The 12,555-nt window shown below is 37.3% G+C and overlaps 1 protein-coding gene across 1 annotated transcript in view; it reads left to right on the top strand.

Annotated features, from left to right (window-relative positions):
• Positions 1 to 12,555, top strand: part of ATG10 (autophagy related 10) — a 111,709-nt gene that overhangs the window by 61,205 nt on the left and 37,949 nt on the right. The window contains exons 4-5 of the mRNA XM_035099694.2: positions 7,117 to 7,243; positions 12,211 to 12,308. Coding sequence (XP_034955585.1) covers positions 7,117 to 7,243; positions 12,211 to 12,308 — 225 coding nt within the window. The remainder of the gene's footprint in view (positions 1 to 7,116; positions 7,244 to 12,210; positions 12,309 to 12,555) is intronic.

Raw genomic sequence — 12,555 nt, 5'->3', positions numbered from 1 at the left:
CCAAACTATTCCTTGCCTGCAGGGTTTTTCATTCCCGCTCTGTGTTTGTGGCATGCTGTAATGTGGTATGCGGTCTGGATGTGGATTAATATCTGGTAGAAGATCCTGCCTTAAAGTATGATTTGGGGCTTTGAGTTCCTTCCAGTCTCATGATTTCATGTTTTGGAGCTGAAACTGAACTATAATCGTCATTGCTTTCCTGGCCTATGTGGTCTAGTGGTTATTCAGTCTGAAGGAAACACTGTTCATGTGCCAAGAATTGCTGTTCTCCCAATGCCATTCTCCATGTCTTTTGACAGCCATATGTGTTGGGGGTAGGTAGTATTGTGAGGTGGTCTGATCCTAGAAAATTATACGTAATTGACCACATATGTTTAACTGCTGGATTCCATAGGGGAGGATTAGACACAACTCAGTAAGTTATGCCAAAAAGCCAAAGTAAGCTTGAATATATTAGACTCGTGGGGACTGCAAGCAACAAGGGTGAATTCAGGATTAATAAGGAACACCTGGGAGGTGGAAACAAATGGTAGAGATAAAATCAAACCAAGCAGACAAGCCCCAGCAGCACCCTTACATTAAACTAATTTCAGTTCTTTATTTGTTTAACTTTGTACTGATGTAGTCTTCCATGTTCATTTGATCTGGTACTCCATTTGCCCAAGGTGAAGCGTACCTTTGTAATTGTATAATTTGGGGTGTAAAAAGGGTAATATTTCACACAGAAGTTTAAAATATGCAAAGCCTTGTGGGAAGTCATTGTTGGTAACACAATATTACTGATTTGTGCTCTCCAGAGTAGGAAACCTAAAATAAAAGCATACAGCCTGTTTTCTGGATGCATCTTCTTCCTGAGACTTTCCTAAACAATTATTTATTGCATGGGGATTGCACCATACCCCACATTAAGGAATTTGGAGTTTAGGGATCCAGTATTTATGTTACTAAAACATAATAGACTAGTGCTACTTTAGTGTTCCCTATTAGCACTAAATGGTTTGCATTTACTTTTTTTACATCTCTCAGATCCAATAGATTTTCAGCTAATCATACTAGAAACTTTGTGCTTCTCCTGACTTCTTGTTGATGGGATCAAGACCTGACTCTGCAATATGAATTTTGAATGGAGTTACAGTTAGCAGTAGGAGAGCAAGGGAGTTTGTTGAAGAGGTGTAGGAAGAACTGCAGTCTTGCAAATACATCCATGTCATATCACCCTATTCCACTATCACTTTTTCATACTGTTAAAATGCATACAAGCTGGATCTGCAATGCTGGAGACTCTCACTTCAGAAAGGATCTGGACCAAGCTTTGTGTGATATTTTAGGATGGGGAAGAAAACTTTTTGTCCAGTATATGGTCCAGTATACCTGAAGGAGCGTCTCCTCCCCCATCTTTCTGCCCGGACACTTGAGGTCTAGCGCCGAGGGCCTTCTGTCGGTTCCCTCACTACGAGAAGCCAAGTTACAGGAAACCAGGCAGAGGGCCTTCTCGGTAGTGGCACCCACCCTGTGGAATGCCCTCCCACCAGAGGTCAAAGAGAATAACAATTACCAGACCTTTAGAAAGCATCTCAAGGCAGCCCTGTTTAGGGAAGCTTTTAATGTTTGATGGATTTCTGCATTTTAATGTTTTGTTGGAGGCCGCCCAGAGTGGCTGGGGGAACCCGATCAGATGGGCGGGGTATAAATAATAAATTATTATTATTAATAATAATAATAATAATAATAATAATAATAATAATAATAATTACAGTTGCCTTCCTTGTTTGACCACAGCTCCTGTCGGCCTACCTCTTCCTCAAGAGTAGTCTTTGTGTTCTGCCTTGACCTGGACCAGTCAATGTCAAAGTCAAATTAATGACTTCTGCTAACAGTTGAACTTTGTGTGAAGGGTCTTGTTAGAAGAACTTTTTGAGAAGACAAAAATCCTTTGTTTGCAAAAAGAGAAATGTATATGTTGTATTAACTTTTCTCTCAAAAAAAACCCCCAAACAATTCTAATATAGCTTTAAAGGGAACAGAACTGATACATTTTGGAAGCAGACATAATACTTAAAAAAAAAAAAAACCACCCGAAGGTTGACAAATTTTGCTGGTGAGAATGCATTTGTAAAGCAACTTGTATCATTAATTAGATGGCAACTACTTGTCTTTTTATTATTAAGCATTTATTGCACTAGGTATAGTGCTTTAAAGCATCTGCTCAGTATTCCATTATGATAGCACAAAAATGCATTTACGTGAGTGTAATAAAATAACAGATGCTTCCTGATGACAACTTCCCAATTTGTTTAGGAAACAGTCAGCTCCAGATTCAGTTTTCCTATGCAGTGTGGCAGCCATGCAAGTAAAATTACCATGGAGAAGAAAATAAGTGGGGGAAATCAAGTGATTGTGTGCTTTTTTTCTAGAAAATATTAGTTCCTGTTGAATTAAAATAAGTTAAATCCTGTTTTGAAACAGTTGAATATGATAACTTTCTACTCATCATTCTATAAACAAATCTTTTGATGATAGACTTTAATTCTGCCTTCATAAAACCAGTCAAAAACAGTGGAAGTTACATTAATGCAAGCAGCATAATGCAAAATGAATTGAGCAGTAATAGAACTATTTTTTTTGTACTGCATTGTTTCAGTTGCATTTATTAGAGTAGTTAATTGTTTGTTATGACACATCCATTTATTTGTACTATTTCAGTTTCAATATTTTAGACTGCCTTTCAGGGGTACCCTTTTGAAGGCAGCACACAATATTAAATACCATTTAAAAACAAACCATAAAATTATCAAAAATTAAGGTGACCTCCAGTTATGCCCACCCAGTTGCCTAACACACTTCACTTGCACAATAGAGTTTTCCTTTCCTTTCCTCCTCGGTAACTCATCACAAGTCTCCAGAAATTGCTCCAGAAGATGGGGAAGGAGAAGTTCCATTGTGCAAGTGGAAGTTGATTCGCATGGTGGTGGATGTCACCCATACTCTAAAACACACTAGTGCATCTAAAAGAATTATAGGAGCAGCACAAAAACTATAACAGCATAATAAACCAATGCACATATATAATAAAATGACCTTTTAAAAATCTGCAGCAGTAAATCCTAAGACTAAATATCTGTTAAAATAATTTCAGAATAAACTGCATGCTGAGGATAAAATTGCTTGTCTGCTTGTGGTGCATGTCTGTCTGTGGCCCTATTTGGGCATTCTGCTTGTGTGTAAAATCTGTACCTAAAAAAGTGAGAACAGGAATAAATCTCCTAAGATCTACCGTTCCTGTAGCCACCCCCTCCCCAATCATGGAGGGCAAAAGTCTGAAGTGGAGAGCTTCTTCTGCTGAGGAAGGCTTCCCATGCTGTTTGGAATTGTCAAACAGAACTTGCTTATTGAACCCAACTTTGTCATCTCAGTGGACTTAAGTTAGTCAAGCCTATTGGTTTCATTGGATCTGCCCTAAGGCTGACTTGGTTGAATTAAACACCTTGAGTTGAATTGAACAATGCACTATTAACAATAAAAACAGATTGCATTGTCTTTCAAAATTAAAATATCCTGCTGTGTCAGCATTGGTGAAGAGGACAGAGGGGTTCCTCATAGGAATGTTTTGTAATTGTGGACTATCACTCCTGCTCCAAGTAGTCTGCACAGAGACTAAAAAGCAACAACTAGCTGGTATATATACCTGAAGGCATGGTGTGGGAGGGACTTGGTTTACCATAGCCAGTTGGTCACTTTTATGTGCACCTGGCACAGCTGTGATGTGCCAGCATGGAATGAAAAAGGAAGGGCTATTGTAAATTACCATATAGGGCCTCTTTATACCTTGCTTTTAGGACATGAGGCAGAATCATGTCCAAAGAAATGTATCCTATGGTGTATTATACATTCCTTAGTGATGATCAAAAAAATTCCTTGTTTCATTACTACTTAATGTAATTGCTAATCATAGCTAAAGCTAGGATAATTTGTTTTAAAAACACAATTTATTTTCCTTTGCACATAATACTAAACATAGAATAATCTCTCAGATTTTGTGGTCTTTTCATTCACAGGGAGCATCAAATACTGTAAAGGGTGTATTAAGGCGACTTAAAATGAACTTCAGTTAGAACATGGCTCAGCTTCAGAAAATGATGCTATCAACATTTGCAGAGACCAAAGTTGACTTCCCCTTGGTAAATTCTTTTCATCCACCCTATTGGAAGTACAGAGAAAAATATTACACATGAGTACTCAAGCCTTTATGTCATGCATCCTGTTTCTACTGTTTACCAAATAAAAAGGGTTTAGAGCTGGCCTTAAGAAGGATTCAGAAGTCCTTGTATGTTTATAGATCACAGATATAGCGAGTCATCATGTCTCTAGAAACAAGGCAGGCAAAAATGAGAGTTCTGAATATCTAGTAAAAACCATGTATGTTTTCTCTATAAAAAGGCATGTTGTGTTATAGTTGCCTATTGAACAGGTTTTTATCTTTTTAAAAAATGCTTCAGCATCTTTCTAGAAAATACTGCTGTTCTGTTTTTCAAGTAATTATCTTGACTATTTTAAATAATATACTGGTTTTATTTTCTGAATAAGATCAGGCTGTTGGCTAATACTAAGTTGGAACATAATGTTACGTGTTTAGTCAAGTTTAACACAAGTCTACCATCTTTAACAGGATCCGTTCTGGCATTTTTCTAATGTAGGAGGAAGAATTAAAGTTCATTAACAACCTGAGAGGCATATGATACCCCCAACTGTGTTCTTAGGGAAGCTGTTTTTTCAGCCATTCAGCCATTCAGTACTTCACCCAGAAAAATCAGTGTAGTGAATTTTGAACTCACAGCTGGTTATCACCAAGTGCACCTACAAATTCTATGGCTGTATAAGGCATGAGTTTGGAAGCATGCCATTACTCAGCTTGTGCGCACATATGCACGTTTTTCTGGCAGGCGTGTTGCCTTTATACTGTGAATGCATCAGTTGTGTTATCTTGACAAATATGTTCCATTATTTCCTTTTAGTTCACTCCATGAAGCATGTTTTTTAAAAAGAAAAGAGAGAAGAAGTTAATGGCCTCATTTCAAAAGCCTTTGAACACCAGTATTTGCCAGTAAATTAATTTGTTAATTGTGATCTTTTGGGAGGGTTTAATAAACACCTCTGCATTAGGCTCCACCTACCTTGTAGCTTAGATATTTCACCATATTATTTACTCCTTCTTCAGTAATGCTCTCGTTTTACTCAGTTTAAGAGCTCTGTTTTCAATAACATGGTTGCAAAGGTTTATAAACTAACAAAAATATATAATAATAATCAGTTGTGCAATATTGTAGCAAGAACAGAATTGGAGGGATTATGTGGATATTTCTTCACTTCAAAAATTGCACCAAGCTGTTTATTTTATATATGAACGATGATAGCAGTGCTCAAATGCCTTCTGTGAAATATGCTAATATTTGGAATTTTTAGTATCTTTTCAGCTTTGTGAGAATATCATACCTTGAGCACAATATTTTGCTATTTATAAATACAACATTTTTTTTAAAAAAAGGTTATCACACCAATACTCCTCCCAGATTGTGAATTAAACAACCCACATTTATTTTTATTTTTGGGGGATGGGGGATGTTAAATTTCATTTTCTTTCAGTTGTGTTGCTTTTCTTTATTTTTGCATGACATTGAAGTACATGATCTTACTTTAATAATTTTTTTAAAGCATCAAGCCTACTATCTCTTTCAGTCTTGACATTGGCATTTGTTCCACATAAATTGAATTACGGTATATAGGAAATTATCTGAGGTCATTCTACTATTCAAATTGATTGGAAGATCATCTATAACCGTAACATTTCACAGAACTAAATTGGTATGTTGACAAAATAGGTGGAATGTATCCATGCAAAATATTTGTTGTTTAGTCGTGTCCGACTCTTCGTGACTCCATGGACCAGCGCACGCCAGGCACTCCTGTCTTCCACTGCCTCCCGCAGTTTGATCAAACTCATGTTGGTAGCTTCGAGTACACTGTCCAACCATCTCGTCCTCTGTCGCCCCCTTCTCCTTGTGCCCTCAATCTTTCCCAGCATCAGGGAAATATAGAATATAGAAAGTGGTAAAACTGTTTGATAATAACTTGTCCATCTACCCATCCTAATTCACCATGCCACCGCGAAGTTGCTTAAACCAGGTTTAGTAGCAAAACATGGGGCAAGCTAGAAGCCTCATAAAAATCGTACAATTGCTTCAACATGTGTTGATTTCTGTGTGGGTTTGCCTGCGTGAATTGACCCAGGATATATTTATATAACAGTTCCCTCTGCTGGTGCATTTGCACTGCACTGCACAGACCTTACCACCACCTGTTCCTCTCCATCCCAATATGCAGCAGTGGCATAGGCAACTGGGGAGGTTAGTGCTGGCACCCTCCCTGCCATCTGCAAGTGGCTACAGTAAAGTACATCGATCATCCTTTCTTGGGTTAGAAAGAACATAGGTGAAACAGACATAATAGGGAATTGGTGTAGTATCATGGCGAAGAGACTGAACTTTGAATCAGGAAGTCCCATGTTTAAATCTCAGCTCTGGTACGAGTCTTAGGCAAGCCGTTCTGTCTTAGCTTCAGTCGTCCTCTCTGCATTCTGGGAGATAATAAAACTGAATTTCTCCTACAGGTTTGTAGTAAGGGATACAGTTAGATAATGCACATGAAGCACTTTGGATGCTTGAATGTGTTTAACAAATGCAAATTATTAATTTGGAAGTGACCTGCTCAATTCATACATGCCCTTTCCATAGTTGAGTTCTGAAGGGCAGAGTAAGTTTTACAAGTTTTCTCCAGGAACCTGCCTATGATACCATTAAGAAACCTTTCTCTCATTAAAAAATATCCTATTTTAATTAATAAGTCAACAAGTAAAGAGATAAAGATAGTTTAATGAAAGTTTTAAAAATAAAACAAAAAAGGAAGACAGCCTGAAGAATGTGAAGTGATTGCTAAAATTATAATCTTATGATAAGGGAGGTGACAGCATGGTGATAGCATTTATGAGTATTTAAGGTATTTATTCATTAGTATTTCATTCCCATTCTCTTTGGTTATGTCCACTGTTAATGTTTGTTTCAGGAATGTCTAGATGACTCTCAAGTGGCTGGAAACTCTGCAGCATCTGAGGTGATTCGCTATGAATATCATGTTTTGTACTCCTGCAGCTATCAAGCTCCTGTACTTTATTTTAGGGCATGTTTTTTAGGTAAGATGTCCTCTTCATGAAACAATTATAAAAAAGAAAAATATTAGCGTATGGTGGTTGCTGTTGTATATCTTTCAGATTCTGTAAATATCAGTATCCTGGGGCAGATGATATCATCTCAGCCTGAATAAGTTTGATCTTAAGAGTCCTGGCAGCAAGCCTATGGTTAACTAAACCTGCTGGCAATTTCTTTAAAATATATATATAGAAAAATCTACTGTGTCAGACTTAGAAATGGAATACCTGGGGCCGACTTCTGAAAATATGCCCTTGAATATGTACTTACCCAGAATTTTCATTTTAAATTAATAATGTATTCTGGCTGAGAATGATTAAATAGAGAACACCACTTACTTTATCATGTTTCAACAATTACAATAATAGTTTTAAAGCTCTTTGTGCCAAAAGTTAGCTTTATGTATTTTCACTGGCATACATTGCTTTTGGTATTTTCTTTTCAATCTGTGTTGCAACCAATGCCCCACTGTTGCTTCCCTTATTTTGTCAGGAAGGTGGAACACTGCCTCCTCCAAGGCCACTGTTAGTAATGCTTACTTAATTAGCAGGCATAGAGTGATTATACTTGTAGCAGTGTCTATATGCTACTCTGCTCTGCCCAAGGAGTCTGTACCTGAGGCCAGGGAGTTGGGATCCTGAGGTCATTTTCTAAACTTAGCCTCCTGTATAGCAGTATCAGTAGCTTTTGTGTTTGGAATGATCTGTTAGCTTTATCTAGATGAACACATCTGAATGTTGCTAGTGATATCTTTTTCTTTTTAATTAAAAAGTAGCTTAAGCTGCTTTGAATGTGTTTGGTAGATTTAATCACTCGCTGCCTTATATTGTTTAATGGCTTTTAATTTTGCCATGTTAGCATTTTAACCAGCTCTTTGGATGTAAAATGGAAGAACAAATTCTCTGACTCCTCCGGTAAAAGGGATTTTAATCTGAGGTTCATTTTCACACAAATGACAATTCAGGGTATATTTTCAAGTTAGGATGTAGGGAATTGGGGACATATATCAGGCTCCATTCCTAGTAATAGTTCCCTAATTCACACATACCACACTGCAATTATATACGTACTTGTGGTTATTGCAAACATTTAACGAAGTAGCAATACACTGGTGTTTAACTTGTCTGCAAATGGCAGGATAAAGAAAATCTTGCTGCCCAAGTCACTTAGTGTTTTCAAAAGATATACAGTAGGCACATTAATTTATTTGTAGTGGGATAAAATGTCATCATATTTGTATTAGATGGAACAATAGTATATACCTCTTAGAAGCAAGTGGGGAATTTGGGAACGGTGATGCTGCAGGTAAAGGAAGTAGGGCAGTTCTTCCCCCCACCTTTTTTTTTAAAACAGTACTGTATTTTCACATAATTAGTATTCACTATAAGCAGTTAATCACCAGAGAAGAGCTCCCAGAGACAAAACAAGTTGTTTAGCTTGTCAGCATCAGGGAATCGGAGGTGTTGAAACATGACTCCTTATAGCTGGAAGTGGATATTACAGAAACTGATGGATGATCTAATGCACAATCTTTGTATTGTGTGCCAACAGCTCCCCTTGCAGTACAGAGTTTTAATTGTTCCTGCAAGTATAATTATACATTTTAGCACTCTTCTTGGGAGTTTTTCACAATAGAAAATAATGACTTTTGGAGGATTTCTACAATAAACTAGGGCCTCCTTACATCTTTTTAGCAGCCCCCTTCTGACCTACGGTAAATAGTGTAGCATATCCCAATTTAACAGATCTTTCCAACCGATCTTAGGTGTCCTTTATATGTAGCAGCAGTGGTATTGGAGCTGCTTTACCATGGGCAAAAATTCTGCCTTGAGCACCGTTAGGTGGGGCACAAATACACACATGTGCTACACACACCCACACCACATCACATATCAGCAGAGTGAGTTGTGCAGATTGTTTCCTTGCAGACATTGCCTGACTGGGATCAGGGTCAACCATTATTTGTTACAATTTTGCAAGGCACTTTAGAGATAGATTCGGACAGAACTGGACACCATGATTAGAGCAAGTCCTACAGAGGCACCCAAAACACTGACTGTTCTATCTGTAGATCAGTTTTTATTATTGTAATACTTAAAAGGACCTCCCTGGATCCAAAAATAATTAAAAATATCCCTGAGTGGCAAATATCCCATTTTGGGCCAATTTAGTTAAGAGGGCGATGGCTGTCCAGCTTCAGGCGTGCTTGGAGGAAACTGATTAACTAGACCCATTTCAGTTCAAACTCCGACCCAGTCATGATACTGAAATTGTGTTGATTGCCCTGGTTGATGATATTTGCTAGGAGAGAGATGGAGGAGTGTGACCCTGCTCGTTCTCTTTAACCTGTTGGTGACTTCAGTACTGTTGACCACAGTATCCTTCTGGAACACGGCTCTGAGAGGTGGTGGTTAGAGTTACCAAGTTATGATAGTTCCACTAGCACCTTTGAGGCCATTCCCAGAAAGTAGTTATGAAGGACTCTTGTTCAGTGCCATTGAAGTCCTCTGTTGTCCCACAGAGTTCTATGTTGTGCCCCCCCCCCCAAATTAGTACTTGTTGGAAGCTGCTGGAAGCTGTCATCAGGAAATTGGGAGTGAGCTGTCACCAATATGCAGGTGACACCCAGATTTCTCTTTCTGTTCCACCTGCATCAGGAAATATTATTTACTTACACCCCGATCCTATGTATGCTGGTGTATCATATTTGAGTCATTAGTATAAAATTGTGGTGTGTGACATTGCAAAAGCCAGGTTTCGGATTGTGTTGTTAGTGTATATAAACACACACACACACACACACACACACGTTTTGGAGCATTTCCAAAACATATACTTCTATCATTAATTTAAAAATAAAAAATAAAAACAGCAGAAAACATATTATTTAAAATTTTAAACGTTTTGGAATGTGTCTATGCTAGAGAGAAAACAATACATTATTTTTCTCTTGGTTGTATTTTTACCACTTCCATACATAATGCTGCTCCTAGTTGCATGATTCATGTTGCATCATCTGTATGGTTGTGATTTTCTGGCAGCAATGTCCTATGAGCAATTTCTGGTGAAGTGTATCGGCTTAGCTGCTGACAACAGATAAATTAGAAATGTGATACTAGTAGTGTATCAATAGGCAATCCTAGTTTTAACAAGGAAGCATGTTTAGCAGGGCGACATGCATAGTATTTCATCCTAAGTTCATTTGGCATAAGATGAGCTTTCTGTGTAGACTTCCCTGTACCTGTCCATTTTTGTGACTCTTCAGCTCATGTATATGCATCAAAATAGAAGTGTATGTAAATATCTTGTCTAAATTTCCAACATGGAAAACATACCACGTGAGGATTCATAATCTTCAAAACTATTGTTGCTGGAACATTTGCCTCTGTATGACAATTGAGGAAGAGTAATAGTCAATGGGAACATTATTTTATAACAACTTCATTAGGTGCAATCATATCTCTGTGAAATGCTAAGTGATAAAGCTTTCATCTCTGAAAGAGGCAAAACTCACTCCAGATCCACACTATTCTTTATAAATTAAAAACCTAAATGAAGTTTAATTCTTAGCGAGAATTCAGAAGCCTGAAATTTTTGCTTTTATATTGATAGATTTTTTCTTTTTTCTTTTTACTATTTATTTGTATCATGGTAGTGTTGCTGGTTTGACCCATTTTAGGTCCAACACAGCAATCCAGGTGTGGGTCTCAGCCTAGTAGAGTAAGACCTTCTGATCTAGATATTATTATGGGATTAGAGGAAACAACATAAAGTGCAGTTTGTGGTTTCTGAGGACCAACAAATTGAATTTAACACATGGTCAGGTATGTATATTACAGCACAGATTATTTTATGTAGTTATGTGTGGTTATATCTATAAGGTTTTTTACTCTCTTACCCTCTTTACGGTGATTAAACAGTGAACATTTGTAAGAATAGCAATTCAAATATAAATTTAAATTATGTGTTGACAAATTAATATAGTAATAAGAGATTGCCATACTTATCTAAGCAAAAAATCCTTACATAGCATCCAGAACATAACCACTAGCAGCAGACATATGGAGGAGGGGAATTCCACAGCAGGAATCTGCTTGCTCTTTGTGTGCTCTCCAGTACTAAAAACCACACAAAGGAGATCACCAGGAACCTTTTCAATTGCATTTCCTAAATGTGTGGTAACTTAGGGCATGCTCTAGCCATCGCATTAGTAGTTGTGGCTTGTGTATCATTTTATCACTTAATGCAATAAAATCCTATTTCCCTACATAGATATTGTTGACTTTGCTTGCTCCCTGTTTTATTTTCCCACATTGAAGTTACTACTGGTATCAACAGAGAAGTTTGTCCTCCATTTTGAGTGTGCTCAACAAAAATAAGATAAAACTGAATCTGATGGCAACAGGATTTCGGATTGTTTCTAAACATGACATTCAAATGTTAATTGGATGAATAAATCTTGTTTATTTCACGGACATGAAAATGTCAGTGGAATAAAACTATTTATCACAGGATAATGGCCTCCTGACACCTGATAAATGCCAAGATAATGATACTTATTGAAAAAGCATCAAAATAGTCTCTCATTTGTCAAAAACAAATACTTGGGCAAAGATCATATGTTTCTTTTCAATACTGTAACTTCATTCTGTTATAAAACCTCAGCAACTATGCAGGATACAAGAGTAAGCAATCAATATTGCATGGTGAGGACTCTGAAGAGGGCAGTTATTCTGCTACGTGGACAAGACTGCTACAAAACACTCACCAGGGTTGGGCCATGTTCCATCACACACACACCCAACCACATACACAGAAATCCCAGATGTTGTTGTGGCATCTTTTAAAAGAAATAGAATTTTCTCTGTGTTTTCTGTTTTTGCTTTTGAATTATCTGCATTTTGTGTGTGTATGTGGAGATACATATATTACAATTATTATTTTTTTCCAGATGGAAGGCCTTTAACTCTGGATGAAATATGGAAAGGAGTACATGAATGCTACAGGGAGCAGCTCTGGCAGGGCCCCTGGGATACCATTACACAACAGGTTAGAGGCTTCTTCCACCTATTACAGCATGGAATTAATTTAGCTGAATCGTGGATACCAGTATCCCAAACTACACCTTTTTTAGTCCAGGGAAAAGGATCAACCCTAAAAAGTCCATTTGCTAAATGTGAGAAATATTAATAGCAGTAAAATATGAAATAATTATACAATCTTTATTACACGGGTTTTAAGCACAACTAGCTATAGATGATTCCTAATTCTTTTGTTTCTACTGAAAATCTTTCTA

Source organism: Zootoca vivipara, chromosome 11 (assembly GCF_963506605.1).
Source record: "Zootoca vivipara chromosome 11, rZooViv1.1, whole genome shotgun sequence".
Taxonomy (NCBI): Eukaryota; Metazoa; Chordata; class Lepidosauria; order Squamata; family Lacertidae; genus Zootoca; species Zootoca vivipara.
Note: the sequence above shows the minus strand (reverse complement) of the source record. Positions and strands in the feature narration are given on the sequence as shown.